The sequence below is a fragment of the Bombina bombina genome, chromosome 1 (genome assembly GCF_027579735.1).
Source record: "Bombina bombina isolate aBomBom1 chromosome 1, aBomBom1.pri, whole genome shotgun sequence".
Taxonomy (NCBI): Eukaryota; Metazoa; Chordata; class Amphibia; order Anura; family Bombinatoridae; genus Bombina; species Bombina bombina.
The window spans coordinates 190460722-190488452 of NC_069499.1; the positions used below are offsets into that span (position 1 = coordinate 190460722).

At 42.9% G+C, this 27731-nt stretch overlaps 1 protein-coding gene across 1 annotated transcript in view; it reads right to left on the reverse strand.

Moving 5' to 3' along the window:
• Positions 1 to 27731, reverse strand: part of CDAN1 (codanin 1) — a 380174-nt gene that overhangs the window by 121617 nt on the left and 230826 nt on the right. The window contains exons 22-23 of the mRNA XM_053711416.1: positions 22983 to 23082; positions 1969 to 2076 (exon numbers count right to left, since the gene is read on the reverse strand). Of these exons, the coding sequence (XP_053567391.1) occupies positions 1969 to 2076; positions 22983 to 23082 (208 nt within the window). The remainder of the gene's footprint in view (positions 1 to 1968; positions 2077 to 22982; positions 23083 to 27731) is intronic.

Below are 27731 nucleotides of genomic sequence, written 5' to 3' on the forward strand. Positions count from 1 at the left end.
CCTGTTGTTGCAGCTCAGAAATGTGCCTCAGTAGGACACAAAGGCGCACCAGTCTATAACGGAAGGCCCAGCATGCCTTCGCCGGAGCAGAAGACTACCTCGGCCCCGAAGGTTGACCCCTGAAGCCTCAGGGACAGTCGTTCCCCCGGAGAGCTGAGGAGGCCATCCCATGCCTAAGGAGCCCCGGCTAACAGAACACGTACAATATCGCAAACACACTTCTGGTAGTGGCAGATGCGCCAGAGCAATGATTATGGACATGCGAAAAACGTGCCATCAGCTCCGGAGGGACCAAGCGACCTTCCAGAAAAGGATAAGCAAAATCTGGGTTACCTGCATGCGTAGTAAGAGTCGGTGGTAGGGAACTCGCTACTCGGGGAACCCCCAAAGGCAGATGGCCCCTTGATTCCACGATCCTGAGGAATTGAGAACTCTAAGGCGGCATTCAGAACATAACTGGAGGGCATGTATCACACGGGCCAATTCGTATTCTTCACCAGAAACAGAATGTGATGCAGAGACGTCCGTCTCCACAATATCAGAATCCTCCATAACAGGGATAATGAATGCAAAAAACGGACCAAATAAGAAAATGTAAACAGCACCTGACACCAACAATGGCTGAGGCACTCACCACCTCCTATGAGCCAAACACCGGCGGACCAGAATTCTTACGTCGACACACGGTCAGGAATGCAGAAATGGAGAGCCAAAAACTTGACCACGCCCGGTCACCAGGTGCACCGTGCAGTCGAGAAAAAGCGAGCTCAATCGTAAAGGCCGCGTCACTTCCAAAGGCCGTTATGTTCCGCAAGCCATGAGCCTAAGTAACACTACACATGTCGACTCACATAACATGATTAAAAAAAAACCTGTTCTATAACCCCCCTCAGGAGATATTAACCCTTGATTCCAAGATACAAAAAGGAGCATCACTGAGACCCTGATTATAGTTAATCCCGCAAGCGGAGAGCCTCTCAGGAAAACATTTGTATTGCCATACAATCATAACAAAAGTAAAATGAAACGATCTTACCGGAATCTACGCTGTGGAACAGGAGCACGGCCTTTCAAGTGTGACAGAAAGTAGCCTCGCCTCTGCCATGGACTTGAGAGAAGAAAGCAGGCAGCAAAAATCGTCAACGCTGACTGCTTGTGGAGCTGTTAATATGAGTCGGGATGGGTTAACAGAAAGACTCTCCCTGCATCTCCGGACTCTAACTTTCGTCCATACTCTCACTGGGAGGTTGACAGGATTACTTAAAACTCCAGTCCCATGCCGAAGAGTACTACCCTCCATAAGAGACTATCGAAACTTATGACACTTCTCTGCCAACCTCCTGGGACGAAAGGAAAAGAATGACTGGGGGATAAGGGAAGTGGGAGAGGTATTTAAGCCTTTGGCTGGGGTGTCTTTGCTTCCTCCTGGTGGCCAGGTTCTAAATTCCCAAAAGTAATGAATGCAGCTGTGGACTGCAAATTAATTTATACAGTAATCACGAGTCATGTGTGAGAATCAATACCCAAATTGTGGAGTCCACAAGACCACCATGAATAGAGGGGAAAAACAGTAAAGTCAGGACTTTTCTATTCAGGCACTACGCAGAACTTTCCTGCCAAAGGCTGCCTCAGAAGAAGCATACACATCAACTTGATTAAAAAAAAAAGCCTGTAAAGACGACCAAAGGAGCTGCCTTACAAATCCGATTATAAAAATAAAATAAAAATATTTATAAAACGTCATCAAATTCTGCAGCGCTGTCCATGGGTACAAAAGTTAACGATGAAACAATTTTTAAGTGTAACATCAATCTACATTTCAACTAAGGATGCCGACTGTTGATAAAATAAATGGTTAATATAAATGATCAGGTACTAACAATGAGGAATAAAATCCATACAAAAGATGTTATGCATGAAATAATGCAGTATGAGATGCACTGAATTTCACAGCTGTGTGTTAGTTACCTTTCTGCACTTCATGCCCTTAGACAATTGCTCAACAAAACTCTGGAGTTGGGAATATTCTACTCCCTCCTCTTCACCACGGGGCCCAACTGCAATACACAGGATATCCTGCAGGGAAACAAACAAATCACTTGCAAAAAAATCTTTTCTTGCCGTTCACACTTTTTAATCAGATAGTTGGAAGGAACTTTTATGGAATCTGATCCAACTTTGTTACAAAAATGCAACATTTACGAATTTAAATAATTCTAAAAAAAAAAAAAACAGCCACAGGGATTAAGTATACCAACAAAACAGCAATGTGCTTGGACTAAAACCAAATTTATTAAAGGGACATAAACACTATTTTCATTTTATAAGCATAGTATCGAGATTATACCCCACCTCCCTCTAGTGCCGCCATGTTGAATCTATCTTTCACTGCATTCCAGCGTGGATATTCACATTTGCAGAAACTCTCCTTCAAGTACCTGGAGTGTAACCTAGGTACCATAATGGCATCACCCATGATTAGAGGGAGGTGTATGAAAGGTATTTAGTGTCCCTTTAAGTATACAATAAAATAAGCCAATCTCCTTAGCACACAATGTTTTTGAATAGATTTTTCTGGGGGTCTTTTGCTGTTACACTTGGGTTCTTCCTCATCACTTTCAGGATTGCCCGTTGTGCTCTTGAAGTGATCTCTGCAGGGCACCCACTCCTAGGGAGAGTAGGGGAGTCCTGAACGTTCTCCATTTGGTGACAATTTGTCTTACTGTGAATTGATGGAACACCCAGCAATGCTTTTGTAACCTTTTCCAGCTTTGTACATCTCTATAATGTGTCTAAAGTCAAATGAAAGTTGTTGGGATCAGGGCATGGTTCACACTAACCAATCTTTGAGAAGAAAACAGAATTTATGCTTACCTGATAAATTACTTTCTCCAACGGTGTGTCCGGTCCACGGCGTCATCCATTACTTGTGGGATATTCTCCTCCCCTACAGGGAAAGGCAAGGAGAGCACACAGCAAGAGCTGTCCATATAGCTCCCCCTCTGGCTCCGCCCCCCAGTCATTCGACCGACGGTTAGGAGAAAAAGGAGAAACTATAGGGTGCCATGGTGACTGTAGTGTATAAAGAAAAAGAAAAAAATTTCAAACCTGATTAAAAAACCAGGGCGGGCCGTGGACCGGACACACCGTTGGAGAAAGTAATTTATCAGGTAAGCATAAATTCTGTTTTCTCAAACATTGGTGTGTCCGGTCCACGGCGTCATCCATTACTTCTGGGAACCAATACCAAAGCTTTAGGACACGGATGAAGGGAGGGAGCAAATCAGGTTGCCTAAATGGAAGGCACCACGGCTTGCAAAACCTTTCTCCCATAAACAGCCTCCGAAGAAGCAAAAATATCAAATTTGTAAAATTTGGCAAAAGTGTGCAGAGAAGACCAAGTCGCTGCCTTACATATCTGATTAACAGAAGCCTCGTTCTTGAAGGCCCATGTGGAAGCCACAGCCCTAGTGGAGTGAGATGTTATTCGTTCAGGAGGCTGCCGTCCGGCAGTCTCATAAGCCAATCGGATAATGCTTTTCAGCCAGAAAGAAAGAGAGGTAGCAATAGCTTTTTGTCCTCTCCTCTTACCAGAGTAAACGACAAACAAGGATGAGGTTTGTCTAAAATTCTTTGTTGCTTCTAAATAGAACTTTAAAGCACGGACTATATCTAAATTGTGTAACAAACGTTCCTTCTTTGAAACTGGATTCGGGCACAGAGAAGGAACAACTATTTCCTGGTTAATATTCTTGTTGGAAACAACTTTTGGAAGAAAACCAGGCTTGGTACGCAAAATAACCTTATCTGAATGGAACACCAGATAGGGTGGATCACACTGCAAAGCAGATAATTCAGAAACTCTTCTAGCAGAAGAAATAGCAACCAAAAACAGAACTTTCCAAGATAGCAACTTGATATCTATGGAATGTAAGGGTTCAAACGGAACCCCCTGAAGAACTGAAAGAACTAAATTTAGACTCCAAGGAGGAGTCAAGGGTCTGTAAACAGGTTTGATTCTGACCAAAGCCTGTACAAAAGCTTGTACCTCTGGCACAGCTGCCAGTTGTTTGTATAACAAGACAGATAAAGCAGAAATCTGTCCTTTTAGAGAACTCGCTGACAATCCCTTATCCAAACCTTCTTGGAGAAAGGAGAGGATCCTGGGAATTTTAATCTTACTCCAGGAGAATCCCTTGGATTCACACCAACAGATATATATTTTCCATATTTTATGGTAAATCTTTCTAGACACAGGTTTTCTGGCTTGGACCAGAGTATCTATCACTGAATCTGAAAACCCACGCTTGGATAAAATCAAACGTTCAATTTCCAAGCAGTCAGCTGCAGAGAAATTAGATTTGGATGTTCGAATGGACCTTGTACTAGAAGATCCTGTCTCAAAGGTAGCTTCCATGGTGGAGCCGATGACATATTCACCAGGTCTGCACACCAAGTCCTGCGCGGCCACGCAGGAGCTATCAGAATCACCGAGGCCTTCTCCTGTTTGATCCTGGCTACAAGCCTGGGAAGGAGAGGGAACGGTGGAAACGCATAAGCTAGGTTGAACGACCAAGGCGCCACTAATGCATCCACTAGAGTGGCCTTGGGATCCCTGGATCTGGACCCGTAGCAAGGAACCTTGAAGTTCTGATGAGACGCCATCAGATCCATGTCTGGAATGCCCCATAATTGAGTCAACTGGGCAAACACCTCCGGGTGGAGTTCCCACTCCCCCGGATAGAAAATCTGATGACTCAGATAATCCGCCTCCCAGTTGTCTACTCCTGGGATGTGGATTGCAGATAGGTGGCAGGAGTGATCCTCCGCCCATTTGATGATCTTGGATACCTCTCTCATCGCCAAGGAACTCCTTGTTCCTCCCTGATGGTTGATGTAAGCTACAGTCGTCATGTTATCTGACTGGAATCTTATGCATCCGGCCTTCGCTAGATGAGGCCAAGCCCGGAGAGCATTGAATATCGCTCTCAGTTCCAGGATGTTGATCGGGAGAAGAGACTCTTCCCGAGACCATAAACCCTGAGTTTTCAGGGAATCCCAGACCGCGCCCCAGCCTGATAGACTGGCGTCGGTCGTGACAATGACCCACTTTGGTCTGCAGAAACTCATTCCCTGAGACAGGTGATCCTGTCTACTGGAGCATGCACAGTTGTAATGGTATTAGATGAATTCGAGCAAAAGGAACTATGTCCATTGCTGCAACCATCAACCCTACTACTTCCATGCACTGAGCTATGGAAGGCTGCAGAATAGAGAGAAGAACTTGACAAGCGTTTAGAAGCTTTGACTTTCTGACTTCTGTCAGGAAGATCTTCATTTCAAAAGAATCTATTATTGTTCCAAAAAAGGGAACTCTTGTCGACGGAGACAGGGAACACTTTTCTACGTTCACCTTCCACCCGTGAGATCTGAGAAAGGCTAGAACAATGTCTGTATGAGCCTTTGCCTTGGAAAGAGACGACGCTTGAATTAGAATGTCGTCCAGATAAGGTGCCACTGCAATGCCCCTTGGTCTTAGAACCGCTAGAAGGGACCCGAGCACCTTTGTGAAAATTCTGGGAGCAGTGGCTAGTCCGAATGGGAGTGCCACGAACTGATAATGTTTGTCCATAAAGGCGAACCTTAGGAACTGATGGTTTCCATTTTGAACGATGGAACTCAGAAATTTGTTTAGAATTTTTAAATCCAGAATTGGTCTGAAAGTTCCCTCTTTTTTGGGAACTACAAACAGATTTAAGTAAAAACCCCTGACCTTGTTCCACAGTTGGAACTGGGTGTATCACTCCCATCTTTAACAGGTCTTCTACACAATGTAAGAATGCCTGTCTACTTATTTGGTTTGAAGATAAGTGAGAAATGTGGAACCTTCCCCTTGGGGGTAGTTCCTTGAATTCTAGAAGATAACCCTGAGAGACTATTTCTAGTGTCCAGGGATCCGGAACATCTCTTGCCCAAGCCTGAGCAAAGAGAGAGAGTCTGCCCCCTACTAGATCCGGTCCCGGATCGGGGGCTACCCCTTCATGCTGTCTTGGTAGCAGCAGCAGGCTTCTTGGCCTGTTTATCCTTATTCCAGCCTTGCATTGGTTTCCAAGCTGGTTTAGTCTGGGAAGCGTTACCCTCTTGTCTAGAGGCTGCCGAGTTAGAAGCCAGTCCGTTCCTGAAATTGCGAAAGGAACGAAAATTGGACTTATTCTTAGCCTTGAAAGGCCTATCCTGTGGGAGGGCATGGCCCTTTCCCCCAGTGATGTCTGAAATAATTTCTTTCAATTCTGGCCCAAAAAACCTTTGAAAGGGATATTAAGCAATTTTGTCTTGGAAGATACATCCGCCGACCAAGACTTTAGCCAGAGCGCTCTGCGCGCCACAATTGAAAACCCTGAATTTTTCGCCGCTAATCTCGCTAACTGCAAAGCGGTGTCTAAAATAAAGGAATTAGCTAACTTAAGTGCGTGAATTCTGTCCATGACTTCCTCATACGGAGTCTCCCTACTGAGCGACTTTTCCAGTTCCTCGAACCAGAACCACGCCGCTGTAGTGACAGGAATAATGCACGAAATAGGTTGAAGGAGGTAACCTTGCTGTACAAAAATCTTTTTAAGCAAACCCTCCAATTTTTTATCCATAGGATCTTTGAAAGCACAATTGTCCTCAATGGGAATGGTCGTGCGTTTGGCTAGTGTAGAAACCGCCCCCTCGACCTTAGGGACTGTTTGCCATATGTCCTTCCTGGGGTCGACCATAGGGAACAATTTCTTAAATATAGGAGGAGGGACAAAAGGTATGCCTGGCTTCTCCCACTCCTTATTCACTATGTCCGCCACCCGTTTAGGTATCGGAAAGGCATCAGGGTGCACCGGGACCTCTAGGAACTTGTCCATCTTGCACAAGTTTTCTGGGATGACCAGATTGTCACAATCATCCAGAGTAGATAGCACCTCAAGTAATGCGCGGAGATGCTCTGATTTAAATTTAAATGTCACAACATCAGGTTCTGCCTGCTGAGAAATTCTTCCTGTATCAGAAATTTCTCCATCTGAGAAACCCTCCCTCACTGCCACTTCAGACTGGTGTGAGGGTATGACAGAAAAATTATCATCAGCGCCCTCCTGCTCTACAGTGTTTAAAACAGAGCAATCGTGCTTTCTCTGAAATGCTGGCATTTTGGATAAAATATTAGCTATGGAGTTATCCATTACTGCCGTCAATTGTTGCATAGTAACAAGCATTGGCGCGCTAGAAGTACTAGGGGTCGCCTGCGCGGGCATAACTGGTATAGACACAGAAGGAGAAGATGTAGAACTCTCTCTACTTCCTTCATCTGAGGAATCATCCTGGGCAACCTTACTATTTGTGACAATACTGTCCTTACTGTGTTTGGACGCTATGGCACAATTATCACATATATTTGAAGGGGGAACCACATTGGCTTCCATACATACAGAACATGATCTATCAGAAGGTACAGACATGTTAAACAGGCTTAAACTGGTTAATAAAGTACAAAAAACGTTTTAAAACAAAATCGTTACCGTCTCTTTAAATGTTAAACAGGGCACACTTTATTACTGAATATGTGAAAAACTATGAAGGAATTATCCAATCTTTACCAAATTTTCACCACAGTGTCTTAATGCATTCAAAGTATTGCACCCCAATTTTCAAGCTGTTAACCCTTAAAATGTGGAAACCGGAGCCGTTTGCAATTTTAACCCCACTACAGTCCCAGCCACAGCCTTTGTTGTGACTTCAACTATCCCAGGGGGGTATTTCAAGCCTTCTAGGAACTTTTTCAGTGGACACCAGACCCTCTCACATGCATCTGCATGCACTGTACTTAAAAGAAACTGTGCCAAAATGGCGCGAAAATGAGGCTCTGCCTAATACAGTGAAAGGCCCTTCCTGACTGGGAAGGTGTCTTAACTAGTGCCTGGCGATAAAAAACGTTCAAACAGAAAAAGAAAATTTTGCCAGGCACCTTAAGTAATTTAAAAATAGTAAACTTTATTAGGTCAAATTTAAAACATGATGAGAGAGGGGATAAAACACCCCTACAGTTAAGCAGACTGACATGTTTCGGCACCAAACGCCGTAATCATAGTCCCTAAAAAACTTTTAAAACAAACCGCCTTTTCAATCCAGTGCTCAAATTTCATTGGTGAAATACTAATTGGAATTTAAAGGCATACAGGGGATGGAGCATTAATAAGTAACTTTAGACTAATGGATATACTGCCTGTGCATCGATCTATATACATATGTGATTTCACCTGTCAGTTTGATCAAACAACACACATATCATCTCTGTGAAATTAAACATTTAGTGAGCAGTAAATTAACATTTATATTCATAAGTCTCACATAAGTCTGTTTAGACCCTCTATAAAAAAGGGGTTTATAAATAATCTGATTACTAGGAATTGATTCATATCCATGTATCAAAAAGGCAACTATTTAAAGGGAATGATGTTTATCCCCCAAAATTTGGAAAGGGACACATATATAGCCAAGCTGTAAAGTATAAGTTATACAACATAGTGCCCACTAATTAAAGGAATTGATGTTCAATTCCCAAAATCTAGAAAAAGATATATGAACATCCAAACTGTAAAATGTGAGTCTTACATATTAAATAGTTGGCTCTTAGTTAATGGGGTTATAATGTAGAATACAATTAGAAACATTCTGTGAGGCATGATCTGATAACTACAAAACAAATACTACCAAGGACCAAATATTTATATTTATACCCAATATATGTGAGTTATGTATATGGAGGTACCCATATACAAAGATCTTATTTGTCTATATAATTATAGAATAGTTAGATAAATCTTCCCTATTCTGGTATCCGCATGCAAAGAACTTATTTGTTGAAGTGTTTGAAATGGCTTAATTGAACTTCCCTATCCTAGTACCCCTCCATCTCCTAGGCCTTATGAGTAAATTTGAATATAATGTGATAATATATAGTGTAAATGTATTAGATTAGAGATGTATGGGATCTAATTCCAATGATTAATAAAAACAGAATTTATGTTTACCTGATAAATTACTTTCTCCAACGGTGTGTCCGGTCCACGGCGTCATCCTTACTTGTGGGATATTCTCTTCCCCAACAGGAAATGGCAAAGAGCCCAGCAAAGCTGGTCACATGATCCCTCCTAGGCTCCGCCTTCCCCAGTCATTCGACCGACGTAAAGGAGGAATATTTGCATAGGAGAAACCATATGATACCGTGGTGACTGTAGTTAAAGAAAATAAATTATCAGACCTGATTAAAAAACCAGGGCGGGCCGTGGACCGGACACACCGTTGGAGAAAGTAATTTATCAGGTAAACATAAATTCTGTTTTCTCCAACATAGGTGTGTCCGGTCCACGGCGTCATCCTTACTTGTGGGAACCAATACCAAAGCTTTAGGACACGGATGAAGGGAGGGAGCAAATCAGGTCACCTAGATGGAAGGCACCACGGCTTGCAAAACCTTTCTCCCAAAAATAGCCTCAGAAGAAGCAAAAGTATCAAACTTGTAAAATTTAGTAAAAGTGTGCAGTGAAGACCAAGTCGCTGCCTTACATATCTGATCAACAGAAGCCTCGTTCTTGAAGGCCCATGTGGAAGCCACAGCCCTAGTGGAATGAGCTGTGATTCTTTCAGGAGGCTGCCGTCCGGCAGTCTCGTAAGCCAATCTGATGATGCTTTTAATCCAAAAAGAGAGAGAGGTAGAAGTTGCTTTTTGACCTCTCCTTTTACCAGAATAAACAACAAACAAGGAAGATGTTTGTCTAAAATCCTTTGTAGCATCTAAATAGAATTTTAGAGCACGAACAACATCCAAATTGTGCAACAAACGTTCCTTCTTTGAAACTGGATTCGGACACAAAGAAGGCACGACTATCTCCTGGTTAATGTTTTTGTTAGAAACAACTTTCGGAAGAAAACCAGGTTTAGTACGTAAAACCACCTTATCTGCATGGAACTCCAGATAAGGAGGAGAACACTGCAGAGCAGATAATTCTGAAACTCTTCTAGCAGAAGAAATTGCAACCAAAAACAAAACTTTCCAAGATAATAACTTAATATCAACGGAATGTAAGGGTTCAAACGGAACCCCCTGAAGAACTGAAAGAACTAAATTGAGACTCCAAGGAGGAGTCAAAGGTTTGTAAACAGGCTTGATTCTAACCAGAGCCTGAACAAAGGCTTGAACATCTGGCACAGCTGCCAGTTTTTTGTGAAGTAACACAGACAAGGCAGAAATCTGTCCCTTCAAGGAACTAGCAGATAATCCTTTCTCCAAACCTTCTTGAAGGAAGGATAGAATCTTAGGAATTTTGACCTTGTCCCAAGGGAATCCTTTAGATTCACACCAACAGATATATTTTTTCCATATTTTGTGGTAAATTTTTCTAGTTACAGGCTTTCTGGCCTGAACAAGAGTATCAATGACAGAATCTGAGAACCCTCGCTTTGATAAGATCAAGCGTTCAATCTCCAAGCAGTCAGTTGGAGTGAGACCAGATTCGGATGTTCGAACGGACCTTGAACAAGAAGGTCTCGTCTCAAAGGTAGCTTCCATGGTGGAGCCGATGACATATTCACCAGGTCTGCATACCAAGTCCTGCGTGGCCACGCAGGAGCTATCAAGATCACCGATGCTCTCTCCTGATTGATCCTGGCTACCAGCCTGGGGATGAGAGGAAACGGCGGGAATACATAAGCTAGTTTGAAGGTCCAAGGTGCTACTAGTGCATCTACTAGAGTCGCCTTGGGATCCCTGGATCTGGACCCGTAGCAAGGAACCTTGAAGTTCTGCCGAGAGGCCATCAGATCCATGTCTGGAATGCCCCACAATTGAGTGATTTGGGCAAAGATTTCCGGATGGAGTTCCCACTCCCCCGGATGAAATGTCTGACGACTCAGAAAATCCGCTTCCCAATTTTCCACTCCTGGGATGTGGATTGCAGACAAGTGGCAGGAGTGAGTCTCCGCCCATTGAATGATTTTGGTCACTTCTTCCATCGCGAGGGAACTCCTTGTTCCCCCCTGATGGTTGATGTACGCAACAGTCGTCATGTTGTCTGATTGAAACCGTATGAACTTGGCCTTTGCTAGCTGAGGCCAAGCCTTGAGAGCATTGAGTATCGCTCTCAGTTCCAGAATATTTATCGGTAGAAGAGATTCTTCCCGAGACCAAAGACCCTGAGCTTTCAGGGGTCCCCAGACCGCGCCCCAGCCCACCAGACTGGCGTCGGTCGTGACAATGACCCACTCTGGTCTGCGGAAGCTCATCCCCTGGGACAGGTTGTCCAGGGACAGCCACCAACGGAGTGAATCTCTGGTCCTCTGATTTACTTGTATCGTCGGAGACAAGTCTGTATAGTCCCCATTCCACTGACTGAGCATGCACAGTTGTAATGGTCTTAGATGAATGCGCGCAAAAGGAACTATGTCCATTGCCGCTACCATCAAACCTATTACTTCCATGCACTGCGCTATGGAAGGAAGAGGAACAGAATGAAGTATTTGACAAGAGTTCAGAAGTTTTGTTTTTCTGGCCTCTGTCAGAAAAATCCTCATTTCTAAGGAGTCTATTATTGTTCCCAAGAAGGGAACCCTTGTTGACGGAGACAGAACTTTTTTCTACGTTCACTTTCCACCCGTGAGATCTGAGAAAGGCCAGGACAATGTCCGTGTGAGCCTTTGCTTGAGGAAGGGACGACGCTTGAATCAGAATGTCGTCCAAGTAAGGTACTACTGCAATGCCCCTTGGTCTTAGCACCGCTAGAAGGGACCCTAGTACCTTTGTGAAAATCCTTGGAGCAGTGGCTAATCCGAACGGAAGTGCCACAAACTGGTAATGCTTGTCCAGGAATGCGAACCTTAGGAACCGATGATGTTCCTTGTGGATAGGAATATGTAGATACGCATCCTTTAAATCCACCGTGGTCATGAATTGACCTTCCTGGATGGAAGGAAGAATAGTTCGAATGGTTTCCATTTTGAACGATGGAACCTTGAGAAACTTGTTTAGGATCTTGAGATCTAAGATTGGTCTGAATGTTCCCTCTTTTTTGGGAACTACGAACAGATTGGAGTAGAACCCCATCCCTTGTTCTCCTAATGGAACAGGATGAATCACTCCCATTTTTAACAGGTCTTCTACACAATGTAAGAATGCCTGTTTTTTTATGTGGTCTGAAGACAATTGAGACCTGTGGAACCTCCCCCTTGGGGGAAGCCCCTTGAATTCCAGAAGATAACCTTGGGAGACTTTCTAGCGCCCAAGGATCCAGAACATCTCTTGCCCAAGCCTGAGCGAAGAGAGAGAGTCTGCCCCCCACCAGATCCGGTCCCGGATCGGGGGCCAACATCTCATGCTGTCTTGGTAGCAGTGGCAGGTTTCTTGGCCTGCTTTCCTTTGTTCCAGCCTTGCATTGGTCTCCAGGCTGGCTTGGCTTGAGAAGTATTACCCTCTTGCTTAGAGGACGTAGCACTTGGGGCTGGTCCGTTTCTGCGAAAGGGACGAAAATTAGGTTTATTTTTGGCCTTGAAAGACCTATCCTGAGGAAGGGCGTGGCCCTTGCCCCCAGTGATATCAGAGATAATCTCTTTCAAGTCAGGGCCAAACAGCGTTTTCCCCTTGAAAGGAATGTTAAGCAATTTGTTCTTGGAAGACGCATCCGCTGACCAAGATTTTAACCAAAGCGCTCTGCGCGCCACAATAGCAAAACCAGAATTTTTCGCCGCTAACCTAGCCAATTGCAAAGTGGCGTCTAGGGTGAAAGAATTAGCCAATTTGAGAGCACGAATTCTGTCCATAATCTCCTCATAAGAAGAAGAATTATTATTGATCGCCTTTTCTAGCTCATCGAACCAGAAACACGCGGCTGTAGTGACAGGAACAATGCATGAAATTGGTTGTAGAAGGTAACCTTGCTGAACAAACATCTTTTTAAGCAAACCTTCTAATTTTTTATCTATAGGATCTTTGAAAGCACAAATATCTTCTATGGGTATAGTGGTGCGTTTGTTTAGAGTAGAAACCGCCCCCTTGACCTTGGGGACTGTCTGCCATAAGTCCTTTCTGGGGTCGACCATAGGAAACAATTTTTTAAATATGGGGGGAGGGACGAAAGGTATACCGGGCCTTTCCCATTCTTTATTTACAATGTCCGCCACCCGCTTGGGTATAGGAAAAGCTTCGGGGGGCCCCGGGACCTCTAGGAACTTGTCCATTTTACATAGTTTCTCTGGAATGACCAAATTCTCACAATCATCCAGAGTGGATAACACCTCCTTAAGCAGAGCGCGGAGATGTTCCAATTTAAATTTAAATGTAATCACATCAGGTTCAGCTTGTTGAGACATTTTCCCTGAATCTGAAATTTCTCCCTCAGACAAAACCTCCCTGGCCCCCTCAGACTGGTGTAGGGGCCCTTCAGAACCAATATCATCAGCGTCCTCATGCTCTTCAGTATTTTCTAAAACAGAGCAGTCGCGCTATCGCTGATAAGTGGGCATTTTGGCTAAAATGTTTTTGATAGAATTATCCATTACAGCCGTTAATTGTTGCATAGTAAGGAGTATTGGCGCGCTAGATGTACTAGGGGCCTCCTGTGTGGGCAAGACTGGTGTAGACGAAGGAGGGGATGATGCAGTACCATGCTTACTCCCCTCACTTGAGGAATCATCTTGGGCATCATTTTCTCTAAATTTTGTGTCACATAAATCACATCTATTTAAATGAGAAGGAACCTTGGCTTCCCCACATTCAGAACACAGTCTATCTGGTAGTTCAGACATGTTAAACAGGCAAAAACTTGATAACAAAGTACAAAAAACGTTTTAAAATAAACCGTTACTGTCACTTTAAATTTTAAACTGAACACACTTTATTACTGCAATTGCGAAAAAGTATGAAGGAATTGTTCAAAATTCACCAAAATTTCACCACAGTGTCTTAAAGCCTTAAAAGTATTGCACACCAAATTTGGAAGCTTTAACCCTTAAAATAACGGAACCGGAGCCGTTTTTATATTTAACCCCTTTACAGTCCCTGGTATCTGCTTTGCTGAGACCCAACCAAGCCCAAAGGGGAATACGATACCAAATGACGCCTTCAGAAAGTCTTTTCTATGTATCAGAGCTCCTCACACATGCATCTGCATGTCATGCTTCTCAAAAACAAGTGCGCAATACAGGCGCGAAAATGAGACTCTGCCTATGATTAGGGAAAGCCCCTAGAGAATAAGGTGTCCAATACAGTGCCTGCCGGTTATTTTACATAATTCCCAAGATTAAAATAATTCCTCAAGGCTATGGAGTATAAAATATAAATCGATTTAGCCCAGAAAATGTCTACAGTCTTAGAAAGCCCTTGTGAAGCCCTTTTTTTCTTTCTGTAATAAAAATGGCTTACCGGATCCCATAGGGAAAATGACAGCTTCCAGCATTACATCGTCTTGTTAGAATGTGTCATACCTCAAGCAGCAAAAGTCTGCTCACTGTTCCCCCAACTGAAGTTAATTCCTCTCAACAGTCCTGTGTGGAACAGCCATCGATTTTAGTAACGGTTGCTAAAATCATTTTCCTCTTACAAACAGAAATCTTCATCTCTTTTCTGTTTCAGAGTAAATAGTACATACCAGCACTATTTTAAAATAACAAACTCTAAGCCATCTCCGTGGAGATGTTGCCTGTACAACGGCAAAGAGAATGACTGGGGAAGGCGGAGCCTAGGAGGGATCATGTGACCAGCTTTGCTGGGCTCTTTGCCATTTCCTGTTGGGGAAGAGAATATCCCACAAGTAAGGATGACGCCGTGGACCGGACACACCTATGTTGGAGAAATCATATTCGGAATTTAGGCCCAAAGGTTTTTTAGTTTGTAGTCTGAAAATCCAATACATTTCCTGTCTGGACAGGATCTTAAATAGGTTCCCCCCTCTCTTTTGAGGTTGAACCTTTTCCACAATCGTCCACTTCAACGAACGACAATCTTTGTCGTGTTGCTGGACGAAATGGGACACCAGGGGTGTGCTGCTTTTACCCACCCGTATGGTCGACAAATGCTCTCTGATTCTGGATCTGACATCCCTGGTGGTCAAACCTATGTACTGAAGTTCACAGGCTGAGCACCAGAGTAAATATATACAATTAGTTGATCTACAATTAAGACAGGAGGTAATATCGAAATTTTCCCTGGTTACCACCGAAGAAAAGCTATTACCCACCTGTACATGTTCACAGGCCTTGCACTGTGAATAACCACACCTGTAGGTACCCCTGTGACTAAGCCAGGAGGAGGATGGAACCACTGTTGAGTCAGGTTTCCTAAGCATAGATGGCGAAACTGAATTGCCAATAGTTTTATTTCTCCTGTAGGAGAACCTACAGCCTTTCCTAGCAGTCACGGCCAGAGCATCATCTGCCACCAATAGCTGGAAATGGTTTCTATTTCACAGATTTCCCCATATTGGGCTGAATAATCTGTGACAAAGGTCAGTTTGATCTCTTGATCATCTCTATATGGTTGTTTATCCTTTAAAAGTTGTTCTCTAGACAGGGAATTAACCTCATATCGTGCCTTTTTAATGATCTTTTTGTTGTACCCTCTTTGCAGTAAGCGTTGTTCTAATTCGTCTGCATGTCTCTTGTAGCTAAGGGGTAGAGTGCAATTGCGTTTCAATCGCACAAACTGTCCCTTAGCTACCGAATAGGGCATTTATAGACACCAAGAAGTAATATTTCAGAGGCAGGTATACAGGGAACAAACAGTCTCAAAATATGTAAGGCTAATTTCACTCACCGGCAGCCGGTGAGTGAAATTAGCCTTACATATTTTGAGACTGTTTGTTCCCTGTATACCTGCCTCTGAAATATTACTTCTTGGTGTCTATAATTTACGTACCGGGTAATAGGGCTGTCTATGAACAAGAAAGCTCCATTTATGAGTGATACTTACTCAGGACTGTTGTACCTGTACTATCCGGGAACTTTACCTAGCACTTTATTGGTCTGCTTATTATTCTCCAGAATTGCGGGGTGTTGCAAAGCAATTTAAATGATTGATTGAAGCACAAATCTTTAAATTTAACGAATGTTTGCCCCTGCAAGATACACTAAGTTCTATTATCTGGCTTACACTTATATATATATATTGGACTAGTGACAATATAGGTTGGGTTCTTTCCCCTTCCCCTTTTTTCGATAAAAAACGTTCCCCAAATAATAAAAGTGTGAAATCCACTTCAAACTTTAAATAAAAACTTAAATAAACAATCGATTTAGCCCTTAAGAGTGTCCACCAGTTAATAGCCCATAATAAGCCCTTTATTCTTTCTAAGTCTAAGAAAATGGCTTACCGATCCCCATGAGGGAAAAATGACAGCCTTCCAGCATTACACAGTCTTGTTAGAAAATGGCTAGTCATACCTTGAGCAGAACAGTCTGCAAACTGTTCCCCCCAACTGAAGTTCTCTCATCTCAACAGTCCTGTGTGGGAACAGCAATCGATTTTAGTTACTGCTGCTAAAATCATACTCCTCTTTTAAACAGAACTCTTCATCTCTTTCTGTTTCAGAGTAAATAGTACATACCAGCACTATTTTAAAATAACAAACTCTTGATAGAAGAAATAAAAAACTACAACTAACACCACAAACTCCTCACCATCCCCGTGGAGATGCTACTTGTTCAGAGCGGCAAGGAGAATGACTGGGGGCGGAGCCAGAGGGGGAGCTATATGGACAGCTCTTGCTGTGTGCTCTCCTTGCCTTTCCCTGTAGGGGAGGAGAATATCCCACAAGTAATGGATGACGCCGTGGACCGGACACACCAATGTTGGAGAAAAGCTTTTCCAGTAACCAGGATTTGTGTGCCAAGCCACAATTCAAATCTCATCTCCTTATTTCCAACACCTGACTCCAAATAGCTTTTGGAGAAGTGGTTAACACAGAAGTCTATTTTTTCCAGACTGCACTGTGAATAATAACTCAATGTCTTCAATAACAAACAGTTGCACTTTTCAAATTCTAATTGGTTTAATCAGATTGCGTTTTAGAATTGTGACAGATGAAGATCAGACCACATTTTAGGCTAGATTACAAGTAAAGCGCTAATTTAACATGCACCCGTTATTTGCCAGTTTACGGCGCACATTAAAAAAAACAGCCATTACAGAGATTAAAGAGTATTGTTACTTTATTTTAAATTATTTGTGCATTTTTATTTATTTTTTTAAACATAACTGCACAAAGTAGTTTTAAGGGGTTAAAGTGTGCTGATGTAGGATGTTAGGGGGGGGGGGGGGAGTGGCACTGAAAAGTGCCTTTACATTGCAGTCTATAGGGACTGTGTTTTTACTTTAAATATATATGTATTTGCTTATATACATAACACATATTTATCTGTTCAGATGTGTATATACACAAATATGTATATAGTCATATACATTTACACTTTGCTGCCCATTGCTGCGCTAGGTTCTCTGTGACTATAGGCATGAGAACAAGGAATGACTACAGCATGGAGCCTATAGAAGTGTGCTCTCGTGAGCGCAAAGCTTCTATGCAATGCAAAACGTGAGGTTGCGTTCGCACTACCCTTGACTTTAAAAACAGCTTTAAAAGCTGATATTACAAGTGGAGATCAAATATCATGCTTGCGATACCGCCATTTTGAGATTCACTCATAAGAGCAAATGCAAAAATAGATAATTACAAAGGGTTCACAAACTTTCTTAGAACTGTGCATACATACTTTTCTGACAGTCGATAAACAAATATCTAATTATATGTTTTATCAATTTAAAGGGACAAACTAATTTTTCCCATTAAAGCCTTAAAGGGACAGTCTACTTCTGATAATCTCTTTATTACCTATTCCCCAGTTTTGCATTACCAACACGGTTCTATTAACATACTTTTACCTCTGTGATTACCTTATATCTAAGCCTCTGCAGACTGCCTCCTTACACCAGTTCTTTTGACAGACATGCATTTTAGCCAATCAGTGCTGACTCCTAGGTAACTCCATATGCATGAGCACAATTTTATCTATATGGCACACATGAAAACAACGCCCTCTAGCTGTGAAAAACTGACAAAAAGCCCTAAGATAAGAGGCGGCCTTCAAGGGCTTAGAAAACATAATTTATGCTTAACAGATACATTCCTTTCCTTCCTGGCAGGGAGAGTCCACAACTTCATTCCTTACTGTTTGGAAATAAAACACCTGGCCACCAGGAGGAGGCAAAGACACCCCAGCCAAAGGCTTACATATCCCTCCCACTTCCCCTATCCCCCAGTCATTCTGCCAAGGGAACAAGAGTAAGTAGGAGAAGCATCAGGGTATAAAGGTGCTAGTAGAAATATTAAAGGGAGCCGCCCAACAAAAATAAATTACGGGCGGGGTCGTGGACTCTCCCTGCCAGAAAGGAAAGGAATTTATCTGGTAAGCATAAATTATGTTTTCCTTCTATAAGGCAGGGAGAGTCCATGAATTCATTCCTTACTGTTGGGAAAATTATACCCAAGCTCCAGAGGACAAACCACGTTCTTGGCGGCCACGATGGAGCAATCAGAATCACTGATGCTCGCTCCTGCTTAATGCGAGCCACCACACGAGGGAGAAGCGGTAATGGAGGAAAAAGATACGAGTCTGAACTTCCATGGTACTGATAGGGCATCTATCAATTCCGCCTGAAGATCCCTCGACCCGTACCTGGGTAGCTTGGTATTGAGGTGGGATGCCATGAGATCTATCTCCGGCATCCCCCACTTGCTGCATATCTCTGCAAACACCTCGGGGTGGAGAGACCATTCCCCTGGGTGAAAAGATTGTCTGCCAAGGAAGTCCGCTTCCCAGTTGTCCAAATCCGGAATGTGGATCGCTGACAGCATACATCTGTGAGTGTCCGCCCACTCTAGTATCCGAGATACTTCTCTCATCGCCAAGGGACTTCTCGTTCCCCCCTGATGGTTCATGTAGGCAACCAAGGTTATATTGTCTGATTTGTCTGATTGGAATCTGATAAACTGACGAACCCAGAAGGGGCCAAAGCCTTCAAGGCATTGAAGATTTCCCGGAATTCCAATATATTGATCGGAAGGAAGGACTCCTCCTGAGTCCACAGCCCTTGTGCCTTTTTGGCACCCCAAACGGCTCTCCAGCCGGAAAGGCTTGCGTCCGTAGTCACAATCTTCCAGGGCGGTCTCAAGAAGCACATGCCTTGGAACAGATGATCTGGACAGAGCCACCAAGAGAGCGAGTCTCGACAGGTTGTCCAGCACAATCTGTTGAGACAGATCTGAATGGTTGCCGTTACATTGTCTCAGCATGCAGAGTTGTAAGGGTCTGAGATGAAATCTGGCAAAGGGAATGATGTCCATACAGGACACCATGAGTCCAATCACCTCCATACACTGGGCCACTGAGGGTCTCAATGAGGCCTGGAGGGCAAGACATACAGTAGTTAGCTTGCAACGTCTATGATCTGTGAGAAATATTCTCATGGATATGGAGTCTATTATTGTCCCCAGGAAATTCACCCTTGTACTTGGAGTAAGAGAACTCTTTTCCAAGTTTATCTTCCATCCATGTGATCAAAGAAGACTGAGAAGGGACTCTGAATGTTCTTCCGCTAGACGAAAAGATGGTGCCTTTACCAAGATATCGTCCAGGTAAGGCGCTACTGCAATACCTTGTGTTCTGGAAACGGCTAGAAGAGACCCCAGAACCTTCGTACATATCATTGTTGCAGTAGCTAGACCAAACAGAAGAGCTATGAACTGGAAGTGCAGATCCAGAAAGGCAGAAAGACCTTAAAATGCTCCCTGTGTATCAGAACGTGAAAATATGCATCCTTCAGGTCTATGGTGGTCATAAACTGTCCTTCCTGAACCAGAGGAAGGATTGACTGTATTGTCTCCATCTTAAAAGAAGGAACTCTCAGAAACTTCTTTAAGCACTAAAGTCCAGAATTGGACGAAAAGTTCCTTCCTTTTTTGGGACCACAAAAAGGTTTCAATAGAACCCCAAACCTCTTTTTGCTGTAGGTACCAGAACAATTAATCCTAAGAGGAGAGATCCTGTACGCAACCTAAAAAGGCAGTCCTCTTCTCTGGTCTTGTAGACGGTCTGGAGAGTAGGAATCTGCCCCTGGGCGGATGAGATTTGAATCCTATCCGGTATCCCTGAGATACAACCTCAGGGACCCAAGGATCCTGCACATCCTGGAACCAAGCGTCTGAAAAAAAGAGACCATCTGCCCCTACTCGATCCGATCCCAGTTCGGGGGCTGCCCCTTCATACCGATTTGTTCTCTGCGTGCTTCTTAGTCTGTTTGGACTTATTCCAGGACTGAGTCGGCTTCCACGTACTCTTTGGCTGCCCAGACTTGGATTAGGGTTGCAGTCGTCGTGATTTGTCAGAATGAAAATTAGACGATTGCCGTCCCTTCTGCATATTCTTCTTATCCTGCGGTAGGAAGGCACCCTTCCCTCCGGTAACCGTAGAAATAATGGAGTCCAGCCCTGGACGGAATAAAATCTTCCCCTTGAAAGGAAGAGAAAGGAGTCTGGATTTACAAGTCATATCCGCAGACCAAGACTTTAACCAGAGAGCCCAGCGGGCTAGGTCCGCAAAGCCAGAAGCCTTTGCATTTAGGTGAATAATCTGCATATTTGTGTCACAGATGAAGGAGTTAGCAATTCTCAAAACTTTAATTCTCTCCTGAATATCCTCGAGGGGAGTTTCCACCTCAATGAGCTCAGACAGAGTGTTGCTCCAGCAACCGCGGCTACAGCTGCCACCAGTTTAAATAAAAACCCTGTATGTTGAAACATCTTCCTCAGAAAAGTTTCCATTTTCTTATCCATAGGCTCTCTAAAAGAAGAACTATCCTCCAGGGGGATAGTAGTACGCTTAGCCAGCATAGAAATAGCGCCATCCACCTTAGGGATGGAGCCCCACAAATCCAATTGAGAGTCAGGGACAGGGAATCATTTCTTAAAGTTAGAAGAGGAGGAAAAGGAAGCTCTTACTCTTTGCCATTCATTACTAATAATGTTCGCATCGTAACTGGACAGGAAAAGTCTGAGGGACCTTCCTGTCTTCATAAACCCTGTCTAATTTAGGGATCTTAGGTTCCTCAGGGAGTGTAGCCTCTGGAACTTCTACCATAGACAGAACCTCCTTTAATAAAAAACGCAGATGTTCAATTTTTAATCTAAAGGAGGGTTCCTCCGCTGAAGGAGGTTAAGAAACTGAAGTCTCCGACTAAGAAAGTTCACCCTCTGAAGATACAGATATCCTCGGATACCTGGGACATAGTAGCTAAATCCGACAAATATTTTGATGACTCTAGGTCAGGAGAACTATGTTTAACGTTTCTCTTACGTTTGCTAGAGGGAGGTAAGGCACTCAGGGCCGCAGACACCGCCGTAACTGCGGGGTAAAGTCCGCAGGAAAAAAGCCCCCTCCAGATGAAGGATTGGTTGAAACGAGGAGAACTGCATGTGGAGCGGGTAGTGTAGTACGGGTAGTAATCTCTCGGGGCACAGATTCCTGAGAGGTAGATGGCTCAGAGGGGCTAATAGCGCTATGAGTATTAGCAGGCTTCTCTCCCTTCTTAGACTTTAGAACAGTGCTTAGGCAAATGGAACAAAATTGAGCAGGCAGTATAAACAGGAATTATTAATCAGTACAGAAGGAGCGGAAACTTCTAATGTAGTATTAGAGTCCTCCATAGCTAAGATATATCCACAGAAGGACAGACAAAAAAACACTTTTGTTAAAAAAAAACAGCACCTTTATAATCCCAATGACTGGGGCACTCACCACCTCCTAGACTCAGACAGCTAACAGTGAAAACACTCTCCTTAGGAGTGATGTCCGCAGCAGGATCGTAGGAAAATGAAAAAAATGCACCTGGTCACATGGTGAGTAGGACAGGACTTGCCCCTGCTATGAAAAAGACGATAAGATATTATGAGCTGCGCAACACTCAAAAACTAAAGTAAATCCTGTTTGTTCCAAACCAAAAAGGCACACAGTCTATGAGCCCAAAAACTCTCATATTAAAGCAGTTATAAATAACCCCTAGCTGTTCAAATAATCTCCCTGAAGGAGATATTAACCCTTGATCCTATCAAGGGTTAATATCTACACACTGTGACCCTGTATAGCAAAAGTGTATATATAAAACGGTCGTACCCTCCAGGATCCATGCTGTGGAACAGGCACAGCCTCTCAAGTGTGACAGTCTTGCAGCAACGCTTCTGACATGGACTTGAGTGTACAACAGCAAGCAGTGAAACTCGTCAACACTGATTGCTCAGGAGCTGTTAGGCGACAGTCTGGATGGGTTTGTAGAAAAACTTTCCCTGCATCTCCAGACTAACTTTCATCAATACTCTCACTGAGAGGCTGACATGATTACTTAAAACTCCAGTCCTTTCTTGAAGGGAACATACTCATTACAGGACTATCCAAATCTTCTGACACTTCTCTGCCACCTCCTATAGTGACGAAAGGCAAAGAATGACTGGGGGACAGGGGAAGTCGGAGGGATATTTAAGCCTCTGGCCGGGATGCCTTTGCCTCCTCCTGGTGGCCAGGTGTTGTATTTCCCAACAGTAAGGAATTAAGTTGTGGACTCTCCCTGCCTTATGGAAGGAAATTAGCATTTGAGCATACCTAGGTTTAGCTTTCAACAAAGAATACCAAGAAAACATAGCAAATTTGATAAAAGTAAATTGGAAAGTTGTTTAAAATTGCATGCCCTATCTGAATCACGAACATTTAATATTGACTAGACTGTACTTTTAAAGGGACAGTAATCGTAAAAAAAATTATATTAAATAATTGTGCACTATGTGCAGAAATATGTATCATTATCCAGCAACACCTTCAAAAACAAGAGAAGTGAGAGATTTGACCTCCAAAGGTATACTTACCTTCCGCTCCTCTCCAACCACTTCCAAATCAGTGTTTAACTGACCAATCACCATTGAACTAAATGTAGCATGCTCCCACACTGGGTAAACCAGGCTACAGCTGCGGGAGAGCAAATCCATGAAGCACTTTTAAGGGATAACCTTCTGGGGTTATCTCTCACATCTCTTGTTTTTGAAAGGGTCATTAGAATAGTGCAGAATTATATAACATTTTTTACGTTTACTGTCCCTTTAATTAAGTGCAGTAATTAAAATAAAAAAAAAACTAAATTTATGCTTACCTGATAAATTACTTTCTTTTACGATATGACGAGTCCACGGATTTCATCCTTAATTGTGGGATATTAACCTCCTGCTAACAGGAAGTGGCAAAGAGCACCACAGCAGAGCTGTATATATAGCCCCTCCCCTTCCCCTCCACCCTCAGTCATTCGGCCGAAGGTATAGGAAGAGAAAAAGGAAAGGCTAAAAGGTGCAGAGGTGACTGAAGTTTACAAAAAATATAAAAAGAACAGGGTGGGCCGTGGACTCGTCATATCGTAAAAGAAAGTAATTTATCAGGTAACCATAAATTTAGTTTTCTTTTACAAAGATATGACGTGTCCACGGATTTCATCCTTACTTGTGGGAAACCAATACCAAAGCAATAGGACACGGATGAAAGGGGAGGGACAAGACAGGAACATAAACGGAAGGCACCCCTGCTTGAAGAACCTGTCTCCCAAAAAAATAGCCTCAGAAGAAGCAAAAGTATCAAATTTGGAAAAATTGTGAAGGGACAACCAAGTCGCAGCCTTACAAATCTGTTCAACAGATGCATCGCTTTTTAAAAGCCCATGTGGAAGCCACAGCCCAAGAAGAATGAGCTGTAATTCTTTCAGGAGGCTGCTGTCCAGCAGTCTCATATGCCAGGCAGATGATACTTCTCAGCCAAAAAGAAAGAGAGGTAGCCGTAGCTTTCTGACCCCTACGCTTTCCAGAATAAAAAGAAGAAGATTGACGGAAATCCTTAGTTGCCTGTAAGTAAACCTTTAAGGCACGGACCACATCCAAATTATGCAACATACGCTCCTTCTTAGAAGAACGGTTAGGACATAAGGAAGGAACAATAATTTCCTGATTAATATTCTTATTTGAAACAACCTTAGGAAGGAAACCAGGTTTGGTACGTAATACCACCTTATCAGGATGTAAAATTAGATAAGGGGAGTCACACTGTAGCACTGAAAGTTCAGAAACTCTTCGAGCAGAAGAAATAGCAACTAAAAAATATAATTTATGTAAGAACTTACCTGATAACTTCATTTCTTTCATATTGGCAAGAGTCCATGAGCTAGTGACATATGGGATATACAATCCTACCAGGAGGGGCAAAGTTTCCCAAACCTCAAAATGCCTATAAATACACCCCTCACCACACCCACAATTCAGTTTAACAAATAACCAAGCAGTGGGGTGATAAGAAAGGAGTAGAAAGCATCAACAAAGGAAATTTGGAAATAATTGTGCTTTATACAAAAAATCATAACCACCATAAAAAGGGTGGGCCTCATGGACTCTTGCCAATATGAAAGAAATTAATTTATCAGGTAAGTTCATACATAAATTATGTTTTCTTTCATGTAATTGGCAAGAGTCCATGAGCTAGTGACATATGGGATATCAATACCCAATATGTGGAGTCTTCCACTCAAGAGTCACTAGAGAGAGAGGGAATAAAAATAAAAACAGCCATATTTCCTGAAAAATTAATCCACAACCCAAAAAAAAAAAGTTTATTTTCATTTGTGAAAGAAAAAAACTTAAATCAAAGCAGAAGAATCAAACTGAAACAGCCGCCTGAAGAACTTTTCTACCAAAAACTGCTTCCAAAGAAGCAAATACATCAAAACGGTAGAATTTAGTAAATGTATGCAAAGAGGACCAAGTCGCAGCTTTGCAAATCTGATCAACTGAAGCTTCATTCTTAAAGGCCCACGAAGTGGAGACTGATCTAGTAGAATGAGCTGTAATTCTTTGAGGCGGGGCCTGACCAGACTCCAAATAAGCTTGATGAATCAAAAGTTTCAACCAAGAAGCGAAGGAAATAGCAGAAGCCTTCTGACCTTTCCTAGGACCAGAAAATAAAACAAATAGACTGGAAGTCTTCCTGAAATCGTTTGTAGCTTCCACATATTTCAAAGCTCTTACCACATCCAAAGAATGTAAGGATCTCTCCAAAGAATTCTTAGGATTAAGACATAAGGAAGGGACAACAATTTCTCTACTAATGTTGTTAGAATTCACAACCTTAGGTAAAAATTGAAAAGAAGACCGAAAAACTGCCTTATCCTGATGAAAAATCAGAAAAGGAGACTCACAAGAAAGAGCAGATAGCGCAGAAACTCTTCTAGCAGAAGAGATAGCCAAAAGGAACAACACTTTCCAAGAAAGTAGTTTAATGTCCAAAGAATGCATAGGCTCAAATGGAGGAGCCTGTAAAGCCTACAGAACCAAAATTAAGACTCCAAGGAGGAGAAATTGATTTAATGACAGGCTTAATACAAACTAAAGCCTGTACAAAACAGTGAATATCAGGAAGTATAGCAATCTTTCTGTGAAATAAAATAGAAAGAGCAGAGATTTGACCTTTCAAGGAACTTGCATACAAACCCTTATCCAAACCATCCTGAAAGAACTGTAAAATTCTAGGAATTCTAAAAGAATGCCAAGAGAATTTATGAGAAGAACACCATGAAATGTAAGTCTTCCAAACTCTATAATAAATCTTTCTAGAGACAGATTTACGAGCTTGTAACATAGTATTAATCACCGAGTCAGAGAAACCTCTATGACTTAGAACTAAGCATTCAATTTCCATACCTTCACATTTAATGATTTGAGATCCTGATGGAAAAACGGACCTTGAGATAGTAGGTCCAGCCGTAACGGAAGTGGCCAAGGCGGGAAACTGGACATCCGAACCAGATCCGCATACCAAAACCTGTGTGGTCATGCTGGAGCCACCAGCAACACAAAAGACTGTTCCATGATGATTTTGGAGATCACTCTTGGAAGGAGAACTAGAGGCGGGAAGATGTAAGCAGGATGATAACACCAAGGAAGTGTCAGTGCATCCACTGCTTCCGCCTGAACATCACTGGACCTGGACAGGTATCTGGGAAGTTTCTTGTTTAGATGAGAGGCCATGAGATCTATCTCTGGAAGACCCCACATCTGAACAATCTGAGAAAACACAACTGGATGGAGAGACCACTCCCCTGGATGGAAAGTCTGGCGGCTGAGATAATCCGCTTCCCAATTGTCTACACCTGGGATATGCACCGCAGAGATTAGACAGGAGCTGGATTCCGCCAAGTATTCGAGATACTTCTTCATAGCTTGGGGACTGTGAGTCCCACCCTGATGATTGACATATGCCACTGTTGTGATAATGTCTATCTGAAAACAATGAACGGTTCTCTCTTTAACAGAGGCCAAAACTGAAGAGCTCTGAAAATTGCACGAAGTTCAAAAATATTTATTGGTAATCTCGCCTCTTGAGATTTCCAAACCCCTTGTGCTGTCAGAGATCCCCGAACAGTTCCCCAAGCTGAGAGACTCGCATCTGTTGTGATCACAGTCCAGGTTGGCCGAACAAAAAAAGCCCCTTGAACTAAACGATGGTGATCTATCCACCATGTCAGAGAGTGTCGTACATTGGGATTTAAGGATATTAATTGTGATATCTTTGTATAATCCCTGCACCATTGATTCAGCATACAAAGCTGAAGAGGTCTCATGTGAAAACGAGCAAAGGGGATCGCGTCCGATGCTGCAGTCATGAGACCTAAAACTTCCATGCACATAGCCACTGAAGGGAATGACTGAGACTGAAGGTGCCGGCAGGCTGCAACCAATTTTAAACGTCTCTTGTCTGTTAGAGACAGAGTCATGGACACTGAATCTATCTGGAAGCCTAAAAAACATAATTTATGCTTACCTGATAAATTCCTTTCTTCTGTTGTGTGATCAGTCCACGGGTCATCATTACTTCTGGGATATTATCTGCTCCCCTACAGGAAGTGCAAGAGGATTCACCCAGCAGAGTTGCTATATAGCTCCTCCCCTCTACGTCACCTCCAGTCATTCGACCAAAGACCAACGAGAAAGGAGAAGCCAAGGGTGTAGTGGTGACTGAATTATAATTTAAAAAATATGTACCTGCCTTAAAAAACAGGGCGGGCCGTGGACTGATCACACAACAGAAGAAAGGAATTTATCAGGTAAGCATAAATTATGTTTTCTTCTGTTATGTGTGATCAGTCCACGGGTCATCATTACTTCTGGGATACCAATACCAAAGCAAAAGTACACGGATGACGGGAGGGATAGGCAGGCTCATTAAACAGAAGGAACCACTGCCTGAAGAACCTTTCTCCCAAAAATAGCCTCCGAAGAAGCAAAAGTGTCAAATTTGTAAAATTTGGAAAAAGTATGAAGCGAAGACCAAGTTGCAGCCTTGCAAATCTGTTCAACAGAGGCCTCATTCTTAAAGGCCCAAGTGGAAGCCACAGCTCTAGTGGAGTGAGCTGTAATTCTTTCAGGAGGCTGCTGTCCAGCAGTCTCATAGGCTAAACGTATTATGCTACGAAGCCAAAAAGAGAGAGAGGTAGCAGAAGCTTTTTGACCTCTCCTCTGTCCAGAATAAACGACAAACAGGGAAGAAGTTTGGCGAAAATCTTTAGTTGCCTGCAAGTAGAACTTGAG